General features: G+C 54.4%; 1 protein-coding gene across 1 annotated transcript; it reads left to right on the top strand.

The window, feature by feature from the left end:
• Nucleotides 1-448: 448 nt before the first annotated feature.
• SCNN1G (sodium channel epithelial 1 subunit gamma) lies at nt 449-12278 on the top strand. The gene is made up of 13 exons (XM_084295883.1): nt 449-544; nt 821-1145; nt 2004-2298; nt 2730-2923; nt 3926-4029; nt 4488-4651; nt 7275-7373; nt 8550-8667; nt 9105-9183; nt 9262-9319; nt 9586-9644; nt 9845-9920; nt 10248-12278. The coding sequence occupies exons 1-13, from the start codon at nt 514-516 to the stop codon at nt 10632-10634; spliced, it is 1989 nt and encodes a 662-aa protein (XP_084152009.1). The 5' UTR covers nt 449-513; the 3' UTR covers nt 10635-12278.
• The last annotated feature ends 10709 nt before the right edge of the window (nt 12279-22987 follow it).

The following is a 22987-nucleotide window of genomic DNA, read 5'->3' as shown; positions in this document are numbered from 1 at the left end:
AGCCGCCTCACGGCGCCGCCATGCCGCGGGCGGGGCGGGCCGCGCCCCACGTGACCGCGCCGCCATGGCCGCGCCGGGCAGAAGCCGGCCCCGCCGCCATCTTGGCTGAGGGCACGGCCGCCCCCCGACGGGCAGCCCCCCCCAACCCCCCCCCCCCGTCACACCGCCACTGCCGGCGGGGGGGGGGAGCGGGGACACCACGGGGACACCCCACGGGGACACGGGGCGGGTGGCCGGGGCCGGCCTCATCCCGGGGGCCGCGCGAGCCGCCCCCCGCCGCCCCCCGGGCCGCAGCCCCCCGACGGCCGCCCGGTACCGTCCCCGCCCGCCCCGTCCCTTCCCGTCCCTGCCGGCTGGCGGCGCTGTGTGCCCGCACAGGGCGCGGCGGGGCGGGCAGGGCCGGGCAGGGCAGGGCCGGGGCGGGCCCCGCGGGGGCGGGCGGGGGGTAGGTGCCGGGCCGGGCGGCCGCAGAGCCAGCAGCGGCGGCGCCGGGGCCGGGAGCGCAGCGGCAGCATGGCCCCGACGGGCCCGGACGGCGGCCGAGGTGAGGGGGGCTGGGGCTGGGGCTGGGGCTGGGTCCGGCCGCCCCCTCGGGTCTGCGGCGGGCGGTGCGGTGCCCCGGGACAGCGCGGCCGGGCGGGGGGAACGGGGCTGCCCCGTCCCGTCCCGTCCCGTCCGACGGCACAAACCGGCACAAGCGGCGCGGGCGGGGGCGAGGAGCGGGCCCCGGCCCCCTCCCAGCCCCTGCGGGCGGCAGCGGGGCTCCGGGGCACGTCCGGGGCACGTCGGGGCCGGACTCAGCCCCGCGGTGCCCCCGCAGGCAGCGCCATGGCCCCCGGGAAGAAGATCACGGCCAGGATCAAGAGGACGCTGCCGGTGCGGGGCCCGCAGGCGCCCACGCTGAGCGAGCTGATGCGCTGGTACTGCCTCAACACCAACACGCACGGCTGCCGCCGCATCGTCGTGTCCCGGGGACGGCTGCGCAGGTTCATCTGGATCCTGCTGACGCTGAGCGCCGTGGGGCTCATCCTCTGGCAGTGCGCGGAGCTGCTCTTGAACTACTACAGCGCCTCGGTGTCCGTCACGGTCCAGTTCCAGAAGCTGCCCTTCCCTGCCGTCACCATCTGCAACATCAACCCCTACAAGTAAGGCTGTGGTGGACGCCGGGCTGCCAGTCCCGGCCCCGCGCTGCCCTGGCTGCGGGCACGTCAGGCAGCACAGCCCCACTGCTCCTCAGCAGCTTCCCTTCCCTTCCCTTCCCTTCCCTTCCCTTCCCTTCCCTTCCCTTCCCTTCCCTTCCCTTCCCTTCCCTTCCCTTCCCTCACAGCTCATCAGCTAACACACCGGCTCTGTGCTCTTGCTCTCAGACACCTGTGGATCACAATCTCTCTCCACTTACTGCCTGCCGAGCCACAGCTCTTGGTTTAGCTTTCTGCTGGAGACGGCCCCTGGCGGGTCTGTGGCACTCTTCAAATTTCCTTCTCCCTAGGACGGCCGTTCCAGGATTACAAACAGTGACATCTCCCGAAGAGGGGAGAGGGAGCAGCTGTCACTCCATTACCTTTCTTTTCCTAGGGGATGCCTTGACTTTTTCTATCAACAATATCTTTTTCCTGCCAAATTACGCTTTATGCTGAGGTCTGTTCTGCTGCCAGCTATCCTCCCCAGTCCCTCCCTGCCGTCCAGCTCTCCGGCTGCCTCCTGGCACAGCTGCAGAAGTCACATTTCCACACGCGCTGCCTCCTCGGGCTTGCTGGCAAAACCTCCCGGGAGCTCGGGAATCGGCTCAGTCTGCTCTGCTTACGATGCTCCCTTCCCTGGTCCCTTCCCTGAGCCCTCTTGGCCTCTCCCCACGCCGATTTAAATGAGTGGGGTCAGAAGCGATGGATGCGGGTCTGTGACAAAGAACCCACTGAGCACTGAGACACGCAGCGGGCAGCGTGCTGCAGTCAGGTGGGGAGTGCGGTGAATGACACGATGTTCTCCCGTTTTCTCTAACGCAGGTACAGTTCGATGAAAGACTACTTGTCAGAACTGGACAAAGAGACAAAAAAAGCACTGGAGACTTTCTACGGGTTCTCAGAGGGCAAGTCCAAGGTGCGCCGTTCGGCGGGTGACTGGAACGAGACGGAGAGCCACTTCTTCAATCAGATCCCTCTGCTGAAGTTTGAGGACTTCTCCAGGACGGCCACTGACCTCCGCAGCGGGAGGAAGAGGAAAATTGAGGGCAGCGTCTTTCACAAGGACTCCTCCATCGTGAACTCCGGGGATTCAAACGATATCATCGGCTTCCAGCTGGTGAGTGGCACCCTTCCTTGGGCAGCAACCTCCTGCTGGGGGCACTGAGGGGGTGTTTGGGGGGGTATTCTTTGGGGGGGTTTTATTGCTCACTTAGTGGCGTGATCGTGAATAAAGCTCTGCCCACCCCTCTGCCCAGTCTGCCTCCGCTGCTGCCTGCAGATCCATCTCCCGCTCTCTGGAGGAGAAACGCCTTCCTGAAGTCTAGCCAAAACAGACTTAGTGCCATCCGTGACCTTTCTTTTTGGCCTGAAGCATTTGACTGTATCATTTAGCCCTGAATGAAAGGTTTTTGGTGCCCCTTTGTCCTCTTGCTGCCACTAGAACTTCAAATGTGATTATTACAGTGGGAAAGAAATGATACACACAGACTTTATAGGACATATCATTTCTTTCCGTCTGAAATGCTTTTTCTCCTTTGTAATTATCAGTGCGATGCAAACAACAGCAGTGAGTGTGCACTTTATACGTTCAGTTCTGGTGTTAATGCTATCCAAGAGTGGTACAAACTGCATTACATGAACATCATGGCTCAAATTCCCTTGGAGACTAAAGAAGAATTGAGTTATTCTGCTGACGACCTTCTATTGACATGTTTCTTTGATGGCCTATCTTGTGACAAAAGGTCAGTGCACAGAAAATACCTGCCAGCTTACCAGTTTATTTCCAAGTATGTCATACGTAGGAATTTAATATTTGGAGTTTGCTGAATTCCAGCAAGAACCAGCTCTGTTTTTAAATGAAAGCAAACATTCGTGTCTTAATGAACTTCAATTATGGTCTTTGATTTCATTTGTCTCAGTGTTCTGCTCTCCACATTTCAGATAAACTCATGTTTTTTGTCAGAATTGGATCTACCTGCTTATGATTGCTGCAGTGCAATTCCCGTGTGTCTTGGTAGTGGGAGAGTCATCCCTTAATGCCGGGATAATGGCAGAGCTGCCAGGTGCAGCCCTTGGGATGAAGTTGCACTTGTACATGGCTTTAGCAATTTTCCCACTGCCACGTACAAAGTGAGCTGCATCGTAACTCTCACCTTAGCAGGTAGAGCTGAAGCTTTTCTGGAAGCATTTTGTTTGTGTCTGTAGTCATAAAATATTTTATTAGAATTAAGAGAGATTTGCTTGACTGGGAGTGGAGGTTCTCAGGAAAGACATGAACGTGCTTGAACTGCAAGGGTGTTTCCTCAGCCTCTCCTACACGGCCGTGGCTGTGACATCTTTTCTGAAAAATGAAGATTCGTGTTCCTTTGGACACTTGACTGTTGAATGAGAAAGGACTCTGCCCCCTCCACTGCCACCTTCCTGCTAGTTCAGAAATCTGCCCCCCCACTCTCTCAGCCCCGACTCCCACACTAAAACCTCTGAAATCTTTCATTTCCTGGTGCTGTTAAACCAGATCATATTTCCATGTAGTTTCAAGATATTAAGGGAAAAAAAGAAAAAGAAAAAAAATTCAGGAAAATAAAGTGCTTACACACAAAAAAAAAAAAAAGGAACAGAAAAATCCAAATCTAGTCCTGCTATGTTATTGGCCAAAAAAAAAAAAAAAGTCCAAACCTGCTGAGTTTCTGCCAGAGCCAGTTAAAACTGCAGAGGGCAATGCAACAATATTTGGTTTCTTTCAGGCATTTCACCCGTTTCCATCACCCCCTGCACGGCAACTGCTATACCTTCAACAGTGGAGAAAATGGGACGATCCTGAGCACCTCCACCGGAGGCAGCGAGTACGGTAAGGAAACTTTGCTTGCGGAGGAACTATTAGATAACGAGCGGTTCAGTGAACTGGATCCTGCTGGAGAGTGATTGATGTGTTGGCTCTAGATGTGCAGTCTGATTGGGGAAGTGCCTGTTTGAACTAGTGCAAACTGTTGCCAGAGAATACAAAGATAATATCATTGCATCACTAATGTTTTCCATCTGAAATTACTGCTTTCCAGTTATATAACTTCTTAAAGTAAGTTTCAGCTGCCTTCTAAGGAGTCGTTGTTTGTTTGTTGTACTTGGGGCTGCAGAGGGACACCACTTGCTCTAAGTGTCTCAGTCTAGCATGGCAGAGGCATCGCCTGACTGTTACAATTCCACTTAAGGCCAGGTAGTGTTGAGTAAACTCTGGTGCCCTCCCTGAAGAGAAAAAATTGGCTCTGGCTTCTGGTTTAACACTGCTCCTACCCCATCTCTGTTCTTCAGGATTGCAGGTTGTTCTGTACATCGACGAAGCAGACTACAACCCTTTCCTGGTGACATCAACAGGAGCCAAGATCATTGTCCATGACCAAGACGAGTATCCCTTTATTGAGGACATCGGCACAGAAATCGAAACTGCAGCGGCCACCTCCATAGGGATGCACTTTGTGAGTGACAGCAATCTTGTTTGCAGGTGCACGGCATTATTTCTATGAACCAGGTGTAAATGTGAACCAGTGCAGTGTTTGAACACAGCTAGCTGGGAGGGCAGCTAATTCCTCATTTGTACAGCTGAAGCACCCCTAGGAAAACCCTGTGATAGCACTATTCTGAACAGTTTTCTTTTCTGAGGATGGAAAATCTGTTCTTTATAAACCAAGCAGCTACTGGGGACCTTTTCTCCAGCCCCCTGGCTTTACAGTATCTGTGTTGTTTTCACAGCAAAATCCACAGCCACTGAGATGGGCTATCAAATGCATGGCCATCAAATGGCTATCAAATTTCCCCCAATTAGTGTAGTGCAAACCAGGCGTTTGACCCAAGGGGCTTCTTTCTGTGGTGGAGAAGTGAAAGCAGTGCCATCAGGCAAGCCAGACTTTCCTTTCATCTGGATGGGCTGTTAAGTGAGCGCTTTAGTTCTGCCTTTTCTTCACTGATGGCTGGTTCAAATGCATCAGGGATCCTGCTTATCTGTCCCGGCTGGGTGTGCCAGATCTAGATAGTCCATGCATTAGAAAAGACATTAAATACAAGGCTGACTGCTTTAAAATGTGCAAATAGCTAACTATCTTCCAGCTGTCTGAAAAGCTGGGGCACCAACTGCTTGGTCTAACCAGCAGGGATAAATGCTGCCTAAAAAACAAATAGAAGGCATCAGAATGAGAATGGTGGGAAGGAGGCAGACCCTCAGAAAGCTGTATTTCTTCTGTAACTCTTACACCATGCAGGAGAAAGCCACTGCAGAAGGAATATCAATATTTAATGCAAGAGTTCCTTGGCACAGTAGATTTGAACCGTTGCATATAGTATAAAAACAAGAGTGAATACATCCTGGTGGCTGCGTTTAAGATTTGGCATGAGGAAGTGTTCTGATTGCATCCTAATGTATCAGCTGAAACAGAAGCTCAACACAGTTTCTGGACCCAAAACAAAAGCCTGTATCTGGTGATCGCTGTACTGCCAGTGAAGCGAGACTGCAGAGAGCCTGCTGAGGGGGCTGTGGTTATCAGGACAGGGCTGTGGTTATCAGGACAGGGCTGCGCAGCCGAGGGGCTGGATCAGTCCCTGTACCTGCATCCAAACACGGGAAGGAGGACGCAGGGATGTGCTGCACACAACCACTCTACTCTGTAGGCCTGAGCAGGGCAAGGGACGTTTTCCAAATGCAAATGTCAGCGTCTAGGTTCCTAATCACTCATGTACTTCTGCTGTATACCAGGACTTCCCACACACCCCCACCCCCAAAAATATTCCAAGATGTTTGGAATGCAAACAAGGCATTGTTTGGTAGCAGTTTCAGTACTTCAGTTAAATATTTAGTTTGGAAATTATTTCAGTACCTAAATAAACAAGTTTGCTTTCATAGGGGCATAAGCTGTGACAAAAAATAATAATGTATAAAAAGGATTGATCATCTGCCAGGGAGTATGCTCGCCAAGGCAGGTATCCTGGCATCAGATTGTCTACAGAAGTTAAAAGAATAACTACCAAAAGCTGGTTTCATTTGTTTTTTTTCAGAAGTTTCCCACCTGTAATACTGAAATCATACATTTCCGTGTTTCCCCAAAGAGAGGTTTGGGCATATTTCTAAAAGAGCCAATGTGTCCTACCTTTTATTGTCAAATTCATGATTGGAGACTTGGCGTTTCTGTAGTGCAGACAGAAAGGTGATGCTTGCTGTCAGGCTTGATCTCAGTAACCTGTTGCTCTACAGTCAGTACCTTACAGCTAGGCAGGCATTTATCAGCCTTTGAAGGACCAGCCGCTAATGTAAACTCTGTACAAAGATGAGTGAACAGATTCTTAAATAAGTGACATTTCCTGTCGCATTTGGGCCACTTTCTTTGCTATAAGTAGATAATTATATCAAAAAGATAGCGAGTTTGGGGCTGAGGGAGGTACAGCTGCAGGAAGCAGACAGCCTAACCTGAGGCAGGTCTCGTGAAGCTGAGGGCTCCCAACTCCACGTGCAGGCACAGCACTTGGCATTTCACAGCTCTTCTCTCTCGGCATAGATTGCAGATCAGGAAAAGCTGTTAGCATTCAACAGAGTGGAAGGGTCAAAGCAGTTCGTGGAAACGGTCCTGAAGGAGATACAAACATTTGGAGTGATTTTGGAGAGGTGCTGTTGAGCACTAGTGGAGCCCGAAGTGCTGCTTTACCCGCAGAGCAGGAGCAGCCAGCAGAGCAGCAGCTCGGGGCAGCGCAGCTCTCCCCAGGTGCTTTCTCTTCAGGATAAGTGGTACATGGTCGCTAAGACTCTGCAGTGAGAGAAATTAGACTGATGAAAGACTGCTGTGGAAAATCCTCACTGTCACAGTTATACTACCTCAGTATTCCTGCAGAGGTGGCATACGGAGGCACTAGATGAAGCTAGAACAGCACTTTGGGAAATGAACTGTACAAACCAGAAAACCTTCATTTTGACAAATCATTTGAGGTGGCAGAAGGTAAACGTGCTGTTCAAACCACCCCATCACTGAAAGTTTTACAACCACAAATGAGCTGCCAGGAGATTCTTTGGTTTCTCTGATGTTCCCAAACCAAAATTTGCTCTTTTCTGGTTCTCAGACTCGGTCCCGCAAGCTGAGCAAGCCCTACAGTGACTGTACAGAGACTGGTGCTGACATACCAGTAGAAAATCTCTATAACAAGAGCTACTCCCTCCAGGTAAATCACCGTTGCATTTGTTTTTTATCAATTGCTTGAAAACTACCTTCATAAAAAGCTCTACAATATTCTGTAGTTCAGGATCTGAGATTGTTAACAGCCCAGGCATAGGGTCACTGCTTTTAATCACTGATGCAAGATACCGCAGCACTTTTTAGAATCAGAGTTTTATTCCTAAGTGGTTGATGTTTGAAGTTCCCTTAGGCACCCTGCTAGATAAAGAAGGAACATTAGCTCATTAGGCAATTTTCAAGCACTGTGAGACTGGAAAATATTGGCCAAGTAAATGTTGCAGCTTAGTAACCCTTGAAGCCAGAAATTGTGACCTTTAGGACTCCAAGAATAACAGATACCATCTAATCAGTATCCAGATAGCAGGATGTTTGTTTACAGAGTAAGTTTCCACTAATTTTCCTTGGTTTCTGTAATTGGGTCCTCTTGGAGAGTGTCAGTTGTTCTGATACTCTCCACTTGAAGAATCACAATTACATTATTAGCTGCTGCTTTCTGCAAATCCTTTTCCTCGGCTGGATTTTTATTTTATGGGTATTAAACCCAAAGTCTGCTGTGATGTATTGCCTAGCAGGATCACACAGACATTATCTGAGGCTTTAATAACAGTACTTCAAGAAAACTCAGGGCTCAGGAAGGCTGGGACTGGGAACAAAAAGATGACTAGGAATTGTGAAAGAAAAGCTCAGTTCCTGCTTGCTCCAACTGATTCAGCATTTTAGTAGAAAATACTGACTACTGCCCTTTTAATCCTTACAATTTCCAATCTCCAGACATGAACCAACACAAAACAGTCAGAGCTGTGAACATTTTCAGTAGCAAGTCACTTCCGCCACCTTGTTGAATCATGGACCAGGTGCCACAGCAGACCAAAAGCCTCTGTGGAGGTTTTGATGGAAAAAGCAACAACAGGGCTGCGAGGAAAGGGGGAGCATGCACACAGTCCTCCCCCTCATAAAGGATTATATTCCTATTCCTTGCACTATCACCTAAACGCTCCGCAGCACTTTCTGCCCATCTTTGTGTTCATTGGGGTTCCCATTTTGTTGCTGCTGCCACGAGCAGTGGAGGTTTTGGGGAGCCAGGGGCAAGTGCTGCACAAGCACGGGGCAGAAGGCAGCAGCCCGCATTTCCGAGCCACCAGGTCTTGGTTTCTCTCCCCAGATTTGCCTGCACTCCTGCTTCCAGAAGGCCATGGTGGAGTCCTGTGGCTGCGCCCAGTACACGCAGCCGTTACCTGCCGGGGCAGAGTACTGCAACTACAAGAAGAATCCCAACTGGAGTAAGTGCTGGGACACCCCCACCCCATGCCAGCCGCAAAGCCCTCAGCACAACACGGCCCTGCCTGCGCCTGGCACCCACACAGCGGGTGGGAAAGGGGATCTGTAGCCCACACAGCACTCACACCGCAGAGCATGGGAGCTGCCTCTCGTCTGGATTGTGTCTGACAGTTTTCCTTATTGCTTGTCACTCACACACACCACAGGAGTGCCGAGCGGAGGACTTGACTGTGTGAGGCAATCATGCATGCTTACAGCAAGTGACAACTACTACTCAGTATTTTGCAATATTTGTAGGGGAAATCTTGCTATCCCCATCATGGAGGCGATGGCCCCAGGGGCCACCTACACCCCCTTCGCCTCACTCCAGCATAGGCAGCAAAAGGTCACTGCTTTTCTCTCCAGCTTCTCAAACAGCTCCTGTGTTCCCTTCTTGCAGTGTACTGCTACTACAGACTACACGAGAAGTTCGTGAAGGAGCAGCTGGGCTGCCAGCAAATCTGCAAAGACGCCTGCAGGTAAGCCCTGCCCCAGGGCAGCGGTAGGGCTGCGCGGGGGCGTTGGGCTCACAGCTAACAACCTGCCCTTCCCCGCAGCTTCAAGGAGTGGGCGCTCACCACCAGCATCGCCCAGTGGCCGTCCATCGTGTCAGAGGTCAGTTCCCAGTTCTGCTTAGCCATGACTGCAGAAGGAGGTGCTAAACAAACCCCAAAGTTCAATGCAGTGGCAGAGGGGCCAGGGGATACTCATTAGCCATGACACTAAGTTTGGGTTGTGTCCTCTTGGGGACAGCTGGCTTGTCACGCATTTGGTCTGGGAGCCCAAGCTGGTCCCAGGAGCTGCGGAGCCTGAGCTCCCTTTCTAGGGTATTTCTACATAAGTGCACACAGCTATAGTATTATTTTCTATATTTTTTCCAGGATTGGATGCTTCGAGTTCTCTCTTGGGACAAAGGGCAAAAAATCAACAAGTTGAACAAGTAAGTTTCCATTTATATGTTTCTAGCTTGCACCTCGAGCTCAGATATAATCTTAGCAGCCCTAATGATGGCAATTGGGGAAAAAGCTCCCTTAGAGCGGCCCAGCCCTACTGGTCCAACTGGTTATTTGCATAGTTTTTCAGTATGTTTCATGTTATTGTTTTACTAAACCCTCAGCCGCCTTCTGTTTCTCCTCTCAGGACGGACCTCGCAAACCTCATGGTGTTTTACAAAGACCTGAATGAGAGATTCATTTCGGAGAATCCCACGAACACGGTGAGCACACAGCAGGAGGACAGCTCGTCGTCCTGCCGGGCCGGAGGCTTTCCTCCAGCCACCGGAGGGTCCCGTCCAGGCAGAGGCAAGAAACCCGGTGCAGCCTGGGGTGCCCAGTCCTGCCCTTTCACAGCCCTTCTGAACCCCATGGGCTACCCCGAACACGCACAGAGCTCACCAGCCTCCCACCACAGCAGAGCGGGCAGGAGAGGACCACGCAGGCGGCACGGGAAGGGCTCACGGCACTCTGCGCCAAGCCCTGGGCACAGCATCCCTGCGGGCACACACCCATAGGAGCTGCTGACCTCGTGCTCTCTTCTCTTCCAGATCGTCATTCTTCTGTCCAACTTCGGCGGCCAGCTGGGCCTTTGGATGAGCTGCTCGGTCGTCTGCGTCATTGAGATCGTCGAGGTCTTCTTCATCGACTCGCTTTCCATCGTAATGCGGCGCCAGTGGCAAAAGGCGAAGAAGTGGTGGAACGACCGGAAAAGAGAAGGGTCGGGGAAGCCTCAGGTCGGCGATGTGGAGCGGCAGGGCCACGACAACCCCGTCTGCATCGACGAGGACCTGCCCACCTTCAACACCGCCCTCCGCCTGCCGCTGCCCCAGGAGAGCCACCTGCCCAGGACTCCCCCCCCAAACTACAGCACTTTGCGGCTAGAGACCGCCTTCACGGAGCAGCTGCCCGACACACTGGAGGCTGGGCAACACTGACAGTTATTTATCCGCTCATCCAGGTGCCAAAGTCAGAGGTGGGTGCTGGACCCACGTGCCTGGGGTGAAAGGCACGCACCCAAGCGAGCACTGAAGGGCTCTTGGGTCAGACCCTTATTCAAGGATTGAACTTGCAGCCTAAGATTCTCTGAGCAAAGCTCAGACGCAAAAGCCAAGGGCTCAGAAACATTAGGAACTTCAAACAACATCAATTCCCAAGGTAATTATTGCAGGAGATGGCTGGAGCAGGATGTAGCACTGAGCTGGGATGTCTTGCCAAACAGAGGCGTGTGTTTGCAACCAACTACCTGCACCCCATTATTTGTGGGCAGGAATTACTCCACAGCAGAAGATTGATGCCACATTGACTATCAACACTAATTGCTCTCTGCTGTGTGGCTTGACTTGTGGGAAAAACCCGGGGCTTTCAGGAATGCAGCATGACATTTTCAGGAAGGGTAAGGACAGAGGCTTGGGAAGAAAAGAAAATGAATAGAAGAAAAGCTCTCAAGCTGAGTTTTGATTAGGAGCCTGATTCCAAAGGTGGCTTGAAGAGCTTGTTATTCTGGGGTGAAGAGTTAGTATAGTCACCGATGTGCTTGTAAAGCAAGTTATTCACAGCTTGAGTCGGAGAACCTAAGTCATCCCAAAATAGTCATCGGAAAGGGCACGAAGCCTAATTCAGCTTAGAGTAATGAACCGCGTATTCTGCAAGCTTGTTTCATTTAATGCTGCTTGAGCTGCCTTTAAACGTAGCCTTGGAGTAACTCGTTAAGCTCAGCCACTGATTACTTCCCAGCAGCCTCAAAGGGAGCCGGCTTCTCTTCCTGCCCAACCCCAGGCAAGGACTTTTTCTTCCCGCAGCCGCCGGTTCAGTGCCCCAACACTGCCCGTGGTGGTGCTGCCCAGGGAGGGGACACAGCAGGGCTGCTGCTGCCCAGGCTCTGTGCACCGCCCCGACAGGAGGGGGGCACAGGGCGCCTCTGCCCCCCTGCTGTGTCCCCAGCCCCACACACACCCCACAGCCTGCCTCCCATGCACCAGACCCTCCCTGCACTGCCACCGTGCTGGGCAGAGCCAGCGCCAGGCTTTGCGCCATTTGTTCAAGGCTGCTGCCCCTGCCCATCCTCTGCTGCCCCTGCCCGTCCTGCAGGCGAGACCTCCTCGACAGAGGTCCCCGCCTTACCTCCGCGAGCAGGAGCACCTGGCAGCCAGGCGACAGCAACACTGGCTTTGTCCGAGCATGAAGCAGAGCTGTGGCTTTCCTTCCCGAGCCTGTAGCTGTCTTCCAGCAGGCTCACGCCCTGCAGCTTGTTGCCCAAACACCGGCAGAGCTGGCTCTGGGCCCCGCAGGGGCCATCCAGGGATACCCGGCAGCAACAGCATCCTTCCCACAGCCCCAGATCCTGCACCCGGCCCTGCCTACTGCAGCCTCTCTGTAGCCGACCAGAGCACACTGTGTAGATGTTGAGCAGCAGATCCTGCACTGGGTTGGCTGCTTGGGGATTTCATAGTGAACGCACACGCGCGTGCGTGTGTCAATGTGCAAAGTCCCTCTCCTGCTTTCTCTCTCTAGATGAACTTATTTTATATAGGAAAGTGAGAATCCAGAAAGGTTCTTTAATGTGCAATAAAATATATTTTAATCGGATTATTTAAATAGCTGATAAACTGAAAAAATAAAGATATATTTTTGAGTAAGTGCTTGTTCCTATTTTTTCCCCACCTCACCTATTAAAGCAGCAATGTGCGAGTTGTTTCCCTGCAGGCAGCCCAAGAGATGCCAGCACTTTCCCGTGCCTGCCCCAGGACTGCTGTGCAGCAAACTCCCCAGGAGTATGTGGCCTAAAAGAGAGTCGTGTTTCTGTAAATCTAAGTGCTGCCTTGGCAGCACAACCCGAGGAAAGGCCAGGCCGAAGTGCCCGGTGCCACCTGTGGTTTCAGTACTTGTCTGCAGCCCACAAGGCAGAGAGGAGCTGCGGGTTTGACCTGCAGGCACACACATCATGCCTGGTGCTTCCCTTCAGACAAGCTCTTGAGCAGCCCTGGGAGGCCATCAGGGAGAAGAGAATGGATTTCACCCTGCCCCAAAGCCCCTTCTCTAATGGGCAAGGATGAGGCACTCAGAGCAGCCAGCGGCTTGCCCCAGCCACCCTTACTTGCTGGGTCCCCCCAGCAGTAGTGCTCCTTACCCCAACCCTGGCTGTTTGGGACAGCAGGGAACAGACAGGGGGGAAAGCTGGGACAGCCTGCAGGGGCCAAACACACACCACGTCTGTAACGCAAGGGGAAATGGCACTGAGCTGCTGTGACTACAGCAGCAAGGAAGGCAGAGCAGGTCTAAGCCAGACAGCATCTTACAGAACGCCTCCTTCCAGGCTGATTCTCCTTTATGTGGGAGCCAGTTTGGCTCGGGAGCACCTGAGACAACTTCTTACACATGCAAAGAGCTCCTAGAAGCAACATTAACTCTAGCTCTTACAGGCTGTAACCTCATGAAGATTGAAAGTTGAGGAAAAGCAAAAACAACACAAAGTCTACCTGAGAAACACTTCAGAGCGGGACACACCGCAGTTCTTTGGTTCTTCATCAGAACGTGCACACACAGCAGGCAGCAGCTCCCTGCCCAGCTCACACCGACACAGCAGCTACAAGCAGGGGAGGTGACAGCACAGCTCTGCCCCAAGCCCACCCAAACCACCACCCCCAGCTGAGCCCCCAGAGCACAATTAAATCAGCTGGCACTGATGAAGCAATCTGCTGCCCCAAGGAAACCCCCTGCACCTGCTGCCCCTTGCACCACCCTGTGCCATCCCGCTGGCATCTTGGGACGTGGGGATGGGACAGGGCAGTAGGGGCTGCAGCCATGGGGCACGATGTGTCATACGTGTCCTGGTCAGGAGCAAGGGCATCATCACTTGGTGTTGAGGCATTTATCAAGGGCAGACAGGAGCCGTTCTCAGGTTGCTGGCACTACGCAGCCAAAAGAGGAGCCCAGCCCTGCCTGATGAGGTGCTCAGGTCCCAGTGAAGGCCGCAGCCCAGCCCAGCAGGGAGCCACCACGTCCTGATCCGCAGCTGGGGGCTCCCAGCAGCCCACCTCCCTCCGTGGAGCCGGCCCAGCACCTGGCACCCTGCGGGACACAGCAGGGCCATGGCCATGTGCTGCTCCCTCAGCACCTGCATGCAATGGCCACGGCCGTGCCCCCGCCATGCCACAGCTGCTGCCCCCACGGGTGGGCCACGAGGCGCGGCTGGGGGGATGTGGCCCAGGGCAGGAGCCGTGCCCTTGGTGCGGCTCCGCAGGCACCCTTCACATCGCTGGCAGTCAGGCATCACGTGCTGCTTCCATGTGCTGCCACAGACTGGTTCCCACATCTTTCTCATATCTACTTGGGAATTCATAAGAAAAAAATAAATAAATAAAGCCCTGCAGTGCCGTGAAGTTCTTGTTATAGCAGAACCCGACAGATGGCACTTCCACCAGTGACACCTCTGAAAGTTCTTTAAGCAAAAGCCTTCTAAAACAGGGTGGCACCAATCCTACAAGAAATCAGGTGTAGGAAGGGGGCGAACGGCACACCTGGTAACTGCAGTACTTCTGGGGGAAAACACAACCCGGCCAGGAGTAAAACTGCTGAGGGGTCGCCTCCCCCTGACCCTGCCGTGAGCCCCGGGGGCAGCTGGAGGCTGAGCTGCCCCCAGGGGCTGCAGAACCACAGGTTGTCTGCGGGTGACTTCTGTGCCTGCTCCTCGGGGCAGGAGCAGCGTTTTGTCCTTCATAGGAAGAGCCCTCAGGAGGCAGGCAGCCTTCGCAGCAGCTCCAGAAATTGATTACTTCATCATGAATTAAATATTGAACTTTATTGAACTCCTGAGTCATCTGAAACACCAGAAAGGTCTGTGGAATGGTAGGAGAATTGGGTCTGACACCTGCTGAACATCATAAATTCAAAGCTATTGAGCAGCTTGGCTCGAGCTCCATGGGAACAGCGTGCAGTGAGGTTGGCGGCTCAATCTCCCCGCACGAGGGGACCTGGGGGTGCCCGGCCAGCGTGGTACAGGCACGGAGGGTGCCCTGCCAGCCCCACACATCCCCACACACCCCTGCTGGGGGAGGACGAGGGTCCTGGCTCCCCAAGACCAAATCCACGGCCTCAGAGCTGCAAGGCAGCAGGGAGCGCCGGCAGCAGGCCAACAGGTTTGGAAGCTGAATGCCTCATGAATGTCAATGGGGCTGGGCTGGGGAAAGGCATCTCCAGCACATGCCTATGGAAAACCCTTTCAGGCTCCAGCCTCCACTGGTGCCTTGGGATAAAGAGGAATCCTGGGGAGGCTGGGACACGTTGCAGGAGCAGTGGTGTGTGCGACTTTACCCCTTCATTGCAGAGAGCAGGTAGCCAGCCCCGTGACTGCCAGTGCTGGGGCCGTCCTCCAGGCACCTGCGAAGGGGCTGGCGTGGCTCTGAGGTTGTGCTCCAGGGAGCACCGGAGCCGCGCCAGCAGCCGTTGGTCCCACAAGGCAGGGCCCAGGCTTCACAACCCCACAGCCGCAGGGCAAACTTTTGGCTCCCACCCCTCGGCACTCACAGCCAAGCTGCCACTGCAGGAAAATGCCCTTCTCTTGCATTTCTAGCACAAAGAACCGGGCTTTCAAGAGTACTTTTCCTTCATGCCCTGAAGCCAGGTTGCAATCAAAGCCCCTGGCTGTAAGAAAATCAGTTCTGCCTCACCAGCCCCGGTAGCAGCTGCCACTACTTCCCAGGAAGTCTGTATTGAAGCAAGAGATGCTTTAGACACACAGAAATGACTCCCCTCTGCTTGCAGACATGGTCTGGGGCTCCCTGGCCTCAGCTGCACCCAGGCTTAAACTGCTTGGATGCTGCGAGGGGCCAGGGCATGCGACACGGAGACGTGGGGCAGGCAGGTGTTCAGCTGTACAAAATCATTGCTGCAGCACCAAGGTGTCAGTGCCCGTTGCAGCAGACACCACAAGGAATGCAATGGGGGCGGCAGGCACTGCCCCGTGACTCCCAGCCCTGCCGAACACCAGCTTTCTCCATCAGCCAGACCCACTCGGGGCAGGACTGCTTTCAGGTTGAGCTCCAGCATCCCAACGATGAGCTGGAGCATCCCAAGCAAGCAGCCCCAAGCGGTGACAGCGTGTGAGCGGTGCCAGGCAGGTGTGAGTAAGTCACCTTACGCAGTGACTGCAGCAGCTGCCTCCGGAGTGAGACGCTCTGAGGGCAGCTCTGGCACTAATCCTGACGCCGGCATCTCCCCGCGAACAGGACGGACCGGGCAGGCGTGCGGGCACGGACGTGTCCTCCCTCCTCCGCCAGCCTCACCAGGCAAAGCTGTTGCCAGCACCAAGGCAGAGAGCGCTGATCACGGACAGGCACTGGGGAAGAGTGAGAGTTTGTCAGAGTGTAACTGGTGCCTGAGGAGAGGGGGGGAGCGACACCCCAGCCCCACGAGCTGGGCTTCACCCACGTGCAGAGGCAGCCCCGGAGCGGAGATTGTAGGCATGTTGGTAAGGACCCATTAAAGTGCAAGACTTGGAGAGGTTTGTGAGGAAATGCAGAATTTCTGAAGAGCTGCCTTGCAATTAGGACAAGCAGCAGCCTGCCCCATTTAAGGGCCACCTCATTATCAGGGTTGTGTCCCTTTCCCTGGCGTGGGGAGCTCTGTGAACTGCTGTGTGTTAGCAAAGCAAGCCTCCAGCCCGCCAGTTCTCATGGCTCCCTTGGTTTCTGGCTATAAAAGCATCTCATCTCCCTTTTTATGTCTTACTGCTTTTTTAGTTCAGTGAGTACAAAGAAAACACAAAGGAGACCACAGCAACATGGGACCTAATTTTACGGGCGCTTTTCCTCCACACTTCTAAATGAAATCACCAGGCAGGCACTCGGCACAGAGAGAAACCAGACCCGCAGGATTTAAGAGAGAACACAAAGTCATGAATGAAAAAAAGAGGGAGAAAGAGAAATTCAGGATGAATCAGGAGTTTCTCTCTCCCGACGGTACCTGCTGTGGCACAGCTCCCTAATTCCCTTTCCCATGCAGAACACGTCCTTCACACAGCAGTAAGATCTGCATTTTTTCAGTATGTGCATTACTCATCCTGACCATGAAAAGTACAACTAAATGGTGCCAGCGTAGATAACAGCCAGCACACAGTGCTTCAAACCATAAAGGGCACGGCCTCGTTAACCCACTCTCCCCACGGCAGCCCACAGCTGAGCCCCCAGAAAGCTCCTTGGTGAAGACCAGGGACGCTGGCTAACAGAGCGCTGAGCACAGAGGCAGGGCAGCGCGCCTGGACGCACCGGGCCCATGCTAATGCAGCACCCAGCTGAGCTGGGGACATGGGACAGGGGACGTGGGACACAGGGCACGTCCATGCCCCCTGCCACGGCAGGGCAGGGCTGGGTGTCCCGCCTGGCACTCAGGGCACCTGCGGTGCGGGCACGTGGGTGGCGTGGGCACGGTTTGCTGTCCGGCACCGTGCCGTGCGCGGCGCACCGCGGAATGCAGCGCGGCGAGTTCCTCGCGGCAGGCCGCAGTGCAGGCTGTAATGCTGCTAATGCGGCGCTTCCCCTGCCTCACGCTGAGATCACGCTTCGGGCTCCGGGGCTGACCTGGGAGTCGCTCCTGCTCCCTGGCCCGGTTGCAACACAGCCCGATCTATAAACACAAAAACACATCCAGCTCCAGGACCACAGACGACATGTTCCTGGCATTTTTTTCTCTCCTGTATCACCACCCATGCTTTGGCGCATTCTTGTCAGATTCCCATACCCACTCTGGCTCTCAACATCCCTCCTGAAGCAGCCGGGGGGCTCAGGTCCCTCAGCAGGGCTGACTCCCCAGTGCTTTCGGGGCGCTGCCCTACACTGCCCAGGACCCCGCTCCCACTCTGCCAAGGCTGCTGCGGGCAGCGCTTCCAAAGCAGTGGCAGCGCTGGGCGCAGAAGGACGCAGCTCACGAGCGAGGCCCCTGCCCGAGCTGGCTGACGCAGAGCTGAGGAGGCGCGAGGCTGTGTCACTGCCGGCCTTCCTTCCTCCTGCTCACCCGAAATCAGAACTCCAGGATTTCCAAACAGCTGAATGAGACTGGCCCTATGCAGCATGATGATACGTGATCATTTCTCTGGCTCTTTCTACTCTTTTTTTGTCTCAGATATGCTTCTAGAGATGGAAAAGCATATGCATTTATATGTTTATGTATGTATTTATTCACTTGAAATTAAAAACACGCTGCAGTCCCCAAAGAAGATGCGATTGTCGTGAAGCATGGCTAAATCTAGTTACTAGTCAGAGTCACCATGAATCACGGTGTTTTCATAATGCTATATTGCTACAGTTCCTTCTCTGTTACATTTTAAGACCTTCTCACTCAAGTTTACATAATCAATCCTGAAAGGTACAACATGTTCCTTGAGATAAACACGACTAGTAATCATCCCTTAGTCTTGTTCTTGTTATAAAAGTTCATTGGTCACAGAATATTTTACATTTCTCCCCCAGAGCATGGGAAAGGGCCCATAAAGCAGCAGCCGGGGACCTCTGCAGAGCTTCCTCGTCTGCACCAGCTCCGCCGATGCTTTACCAGCTGTGCTGCGCTCCCAGGACCCAGCACGCCGAAGGCACCCTGGGCTATTGCCTACCCCATGAAGCTGGAGCAAAGGCAGGGCGGTCATTTTTCCCACTAAACTTTATGGCAGAAAAAGCAAATTAATGCAATTATTTCCCTGTCACGTCACTGAACACAGAGTGTATCTGGGAGTAACTTCACCTGTGGCTAATCCCTGCCTGAGCACCGAGCCCTTGTGCTGTGCATCCTGCTAGTTTTAAGACCACAGAGGTGTGCAGCCATAGGGTTAAATTATCAGTCGTTAATAGATGGGCTAAAGTAATTTGGGCCTGAAATAGGTTTTGTCCCCTCTTTCCTGTTCTGAACCAAACAGGGCAGTTGGAGCTCCCTGAATTGGAGGGAGCGCATGGAGCCCATACCCCAGCAGTGCATGTCCCTGCAGGGACCCCACCACCCCGCCACCCCGCCGCCCATTGCCCCACCACCCCATCACCCCCCCGCTCCCAGCCCCTCGGCGCCAGGCAGCGGCCGCCAGCGCAGCGGCTGTGGGAACGGCCCGTGGGGACAGCTTCCCTCCTGCCTCCCGCTGTAAAACACACCAGTCTTCACTTTACTGCCTGATCTTTGTAACGCAAACAGAGATTAGTTAAAAGGTTTTATACGTGGTGATTACCCGTGTAACTCGGCTGGTTAGATGTTCAGTATCCTTTGACTGTGACTTCACCGGTTAAAACTAAATTACTCAGTATATTATTTTGTTTAGTAATGGCGTGTTTCTGATAAACCAAGCAATTAAAGTGCTGAATGAGCCTGGTTGCACCCTAGTTAGGAACAGGTGATGCCATTTCACTAGACAGTGCAGAACAGCAGTGTTCCTGCTGCACGGGCTGCAGCTCCTCACCACAAGCAGCGGGTGAATCCAGGCGACGCGGAGCCGTGCGCTGCTCCCGCTCCTGTGAGCAGGAGGGCTGCCTGCATACACCAGTTGTCCAACTGGAAGCCTCGCTGCAGAAGTGACTGGTATTGAGCACGTACATCTCGCAGTTAAATGGCATCCTAATTAGGTCCTGAACGGTGCACACGTTGAGCCCTGGGTAGGACTGCAGCCAGTGCTGTGCTGCCTCCTTGGGCCAGGACGGCTCCGGAGGGGGGCAGCACGGTGTGGGGCTCCAGCAGAGGCTGGGTAGATAAACACAAAATAAAAAAAAAATAATAATAAAAAACAAAGCACCTCTCCCTCTCCATTTCTGGGTCTCAGAGAACTTTTCCACTCACCAAATGCTGCCGCAGAAGGGCAGCTCCCTGAGCAGTGTGATGGCCCCGGCAGCAGCGGTGGCACCACGGCACCAGGGCTGGACACCCCGGATGGCGCCCACCCCCCCTGCTGAGGGGCATCATTGGGCCAGAAGAAATGCGGGTTTACATAAATGAAAGAACCAGTTATGAAAAGCTGTACGGGTTGTCCAGTGACCTGAGTGTGACTGCTGCGTGACTTCTTCCCTGTGGAATTGTCCCAGGATCTCTGAGTTGGGCTCTGGCACAAACACCTCCACTTATTTATCTTATTTTTTAAATCTTTATTTACATCTTCACTTACAGCTATCCCAGAAGCCTTTTCAACCTTCTTTGTATCAACTTCAGTCACCATTAAAATATTTAACTTTACCAGGTACATTTAGGACCAGCTGATGTTTTAGACATTACAGATTAGATCGATGGTGCCATTTTCTGTGCCAGTTTGTCCCGTGTACCTAATTTCTCAGCTGTATTTAACCACTGTCAGTAGTGCATCACGCTAACATAACACACAATGCCCTGGGTGTAGAGGAGATCATCGCAGTGTTTTTCAGCTGTATTTTTAGCAGGAGGTTTTTGCTTATGAAATAAACTTTCTCATGAAGCAAGTAGAGAGACAACGCAAAGTCAAGCAAAATCCAAGGTCATTTGGCTTCATTGGCTTCACAGCTGATTTTTCAACCTACTGAACAAATGGAGCCTGCTCTATTTTCAGCATTAGAGCTGCCAGTGTTGTTAATGGACATTGTTCTCCAGGGAAATAAGTAGCAATAGAAGGGCAATTATTTTGACAGGACAGAGGTTAGAAACTGGGTAAGTCCCGGTATTCACCGTGAAACCTGTTCATTCTAGCTTCACTTGAAAATACTGTTTAAACACAATCCCACATTCCAGTTTTGACATAATGGTAGGAGGAACTCTGGTGCAATTTAAAAGTAAAAATCCCTTTTGTTCCCAAACAACAAAACACAGGGACATTTGGGAAAGTCTGACCAAGTCTTGATTGAACAAGAATCTGTGATTACTTTTCCTAGCAATCGTTACGTTTTACAATGCTGAGCCACTGTGCAGCAATTTATGGTTCCAAGGAGTTTTATACACGTTTACTGTTCTGCTGTCAGGAGTTAACGACTCCCACAGTCACTCAAGATGCTCGGGGTTTTACCTCTAAACCATGTTTGTGAGGGACTGTTGGGTTCAGGGGTTGCACCTTGCTGGCACAGCGTGTACTGGCCCTGGTGTGGGAAAACACAGAAAACACACGTATCTGAGGCTACACCTGTAACACCCCCAAAGGACTAATTGTGTGATCAGCAGGAACCGGCGTGTAACAGACGTGAGGATGAGATTAAGACATAAAATGCAAATGTGCAGCTGAAGTCTGAGAAGGGCCAACAACCCGGCCGTGGGTGCGCGGCCTCATCCCAGCACTCGTGTTCCACCTCAAGTAAACCAAAGAGCTTTTTACCCATTTGCTGATTTCTATTCTGGCTTTGCGAGATGTCCTTCGGTTTTCTTGTCATTTTGTGGAAGCAGAGATCATTTATCCCAGCAAGAGATCACCACCTTTCGGGAGCAGCCTGCCGGGGCCGGGGCAGCCTTCCTGCTCTGTTTAAGCATCAACACGGTGCAGTCTGTGCTTGAAAGACAGGCGGTGTACAAAACACCTGCAGGGAACCGTGCCCAGCAGCGGTCTTGATAGTAAACACAGCTGCTAACGGGGAGTTTGCCGTGCCGGCAGGACGGGGCTGGGAGCTCCCTTCGGAGCATGAGCCCGGCGCAAACGCCGCTGCAGCCGCCTGCGCTTGGGGGCCAAAGGCAGCGGCGCCCCCCGGCTGCTGCACGGCCCCGGGGGGGGCGCGGGGAAGGCGGCCCCGGAGCGAGGCACCCCCGGGGCGGGCAGAGCCGGAGCCGCCCCGCGCGGGGCCGGGGACAGGGGGGGGCTGCCCCGGGCCGGGCCGGCGGGGGGACGGGGACGGGGACGGAGCCGGGCCCGAGGCGGCCGGGGGGGGGGCCGCGGGGCCCCGGAGGGCTCCGACGGGGCGGGCGGGGCCGGGGCGGGGCGCGGCGGCGGCGGAAGGGCCCGGCCCGGGCCGGCCTCAGGGCGCAACGCCCGCGGACCGCGCGGGCACCGGCAGCTACGGGCAGGTACGGGCAGGGCTCGGGGGCAGGGGGCTGGGGGCTGGGAGCAGGGGGCCGGGGGCTGGGGGCTGGGGGCTGCCGCTGCCCAGCGTGGACGCGGCGCCCCGGCCCGACGGCTGCCGGTGGCGGTGCCGCGGCGGGCGCTGTCGCGGGGAGGCGACGCCGCCGTCGGGGCGCGGGGCCCGGGCAGGACGCGGGGGCAGCGCGGGGGCAGCGAGGCGCCGGGTCCGGGGGCGCCCCGGGACGGCCCAGCCCGACGGCACCGCGCGGGGAGGGGGCGCTCGGTGCCCGGCAGGACCGGGACGTGCCCCGGGTGAGGGCCCTGGGTTGCCGTCCCTGCGGGCGCAGCATCGCGCGCGGAGGGCCAGAGCTCGGTGCGGTTCTTTGCCGGCGTTTTTGGGGGGATGCAGAGCTCCCACGGCCGTGGTGCCCGCAGTGAGGAACCCGCTGGGACAGCCCCGAGGCCGCCCGACCTTTTCTGGCTTTGGCAGCATCCGTGCGGGTTATCGTGCCAGCCGGGTGTCCTGGACGCGCTTACTGTGCAGTCAGGTGTAGTTGTTCTTATTTAACCTCTGTTTACACAGGGCCTTCATACCTTAATCTCCCTGATAGGAGGTATGGAAGCAGACCGCAGCTTTCTGAACGTTTCACTGTCCATTTCCTTTGTTCTGGGAAAGGTGCCACCCGCCCCGCGCTGCTGCCTCCCGGGGTGCCGACAGAGGATGCTCCCTGGCCGGGCTCTGCCTGTTGCAGGACCGGAGCGCTGCGTTTGGGGAGGAGCCACCGAGGGGTTTTGCTCCTCCGCGTTCAGGGATCCGTGCTGATCGTTGCACAAGCAGCAGGTGTAACTCAGCAACGTGACCTTAGTGGCGAGTGGGGGGTGAGGCTTCTCACTGCCCTGGGAGACAGCAACATTATGGGAAATCCAGGCTTCATGGCAGGGAAAGAAGGGATGGAGCATCTGACCTACAGTGCAGAAAGGCAGGCAAATGCTTTCTGAGCTCCCAGTGCTGTGTGTGCCTGGCAAGGACCAGGTGGCACCGGCAGGCATTTGAGCTGGCAGCTGCATGTGGCATCGCGCAGAGCCAGCAAAGCAAAGCGCCCGCTGGGCACTCTGTGCCCCCTGCCTTGGGGGGCTTTCATCGCACAGTCACACCTCGCTGCTCCGCTGTTCCTTTTATCTGCCATCCCGTAAACTCATGGTATGATAAAAAACTTTCCTCTAAGCTGCAAAAGTACCATTAGCTAGCATAACCATCTTCTCTAGGAAAACAAGGCTGGTTGTTTTACTGCAGTCTTTTCATCTGGCTCTAGAGGAGAT

Source organism: Netta rufina, assembly GCF_964035555.1.
Source record: "Netta rufina genome assembly, chromosome: 15".
In the NCBI taxonomy this organism is placed as follows: Eukaryota; Metazoa; Chordata; class Aves; order Anseriformes; family Anatidae; genus Netta; species Netta rufina.
This window is presented reverse-complemented; position numbering and strand designations above follow the sequence as displayed.